The sequence below is a fragment of the Fragaria vesca genome, unplaced genomic scaffold (assembly GCF_000184155.1).
Source record: "Fragaria vesca subsp. vesca unplaced genomic scaffold, FraVesHawaii_1.0 scf0511726, whole genome shotgun sequence".
NCBI classification, from domain to species: domain Eukaryota; kingdom Viridiplantae; phylum Streptophyta; class Magnoliopsida; order Rosales; family Rosaceae; genus Fragaria; species Fragaria vesca.
In genome coordinates, this window is record NW_004442189.1 from 1 (window position 1) to 1275 (window position 1275).

The window sequence follows — 1275 nt, forward strand, 5'->3', positions numbered from 1 at the left end:
CTTGAATTCTTTTGTTTTTTATAACGAAACAAAATCTGAAACAAAATGAACCCGAAAAAAGGAAGTATGCCGCTGCACCACAAAAGACCATACTAAACGATGAAAGTATATCAATGAACCTAAAGGGCAGCGTGCCGCTGCACCGCCAAAAAAGCATCTAAAAAATTCTTGTTACAACACACATGTTGTACTCAAATAGGATTGATGCATGTCCTGCTGTTGTGGTGGCCTAATGTTTGACAACGCGAGCAAGTGATCTCCTTGCATTGTTCACCAAAAGATCTGATTCTTCTCGACCTTGGTCTTCCAGGTGGTCTTCTAGTCTTGGGAGGCTGCAATGCGGAATCTCCAAAACTCAAGATGTTAGGCCTATCCAGATCAGGAACTGGACAGATAGGAAGCTCATATGTTTTCTTGTAGAATGTAGTCTTCCAGTAGTCTTCAATGTAGTCATATGCAAGGAGATTGGCTTTATTCATCAATTGAACAGCATGCGCACAAGGAAAGCATCGAAACTCCCAGTGACGACAAGAACATTCACACCCAACTAAATTCACCATGACGTTGCAGGTTTCAGTAAAAACTTCAAAAACATCTTGACTGGACTGCCTAACTCTCCAATTCCTTCTCGTCTGTAGTCTCTTCAACAACTTCTTCTCCATCTTAGGACACAGAACGCTGCCCCAATTGGAAGAGCCTAACCTCCTTCTTGTAAACAAATCCATCGTATGAACACGAACACCTTCAAGTAGCTGAGGCAGTGGCATACACCTTTCATCCTTGATCATGTTGTTGTAACTTTCGGCTTGCGAATTGCTCATTGCACCATATCTCTTGCCAGGGAAGTGAGCGAAAGCATAGTTTTCCCGTTTCAGTTCTTTGAGAAAATCTTCAACCACCCCCTTACCATCACTTCTCAACTTCTGCATTGCTTCATCAAACTTTTCCTGAGTTCTAGCATATGCACAAGCAGCAAACGACGACACAAGAGTGTCTATATAAGACGCAAGCAACTTCTTTGATAGCCTACCATACAAGTTGTCCTTGAGATGCTTTATGCAGTATGAGTGTGGGGAACTAGGAAAAACTGCCTTAATGCCATCCAACAAACCTAAACCACGGTCCGTCATGCAGTCCGTCATGAAAACAATATTCCTATGATCACTGATTAAGATGATAGCTAGCTGCTCAAAAAAACCACCTCCAGTTCTCTTTGCTTTCGGCATCAACAATTGCAAGTGCATATGGAAATATATCTGCAAAATTAAGTGAAAC

The 1275-nt window shown here is 41.9% G+C and overlaps 1 protein-coding gene across 1 annotated transcript; it reads right to left on the reverse strand.

The window, feature by feature from the left end:
- Positions 1 to 191: 191 nt before the first annotated feature.
- Positions 192 to 1130, reverse strand: LOC101290713. Its single transcript, XM_004309331.1, has one exon. The coding sequence runs from the start codon at positions 1128 to 1130 to the stop codon at positions 192 to 194; it is 939 nt and encodes a 312-aa protein (XP_004309379.1).
- Positions 1131 to 1275: the final 145 nt, after the last annotated feature.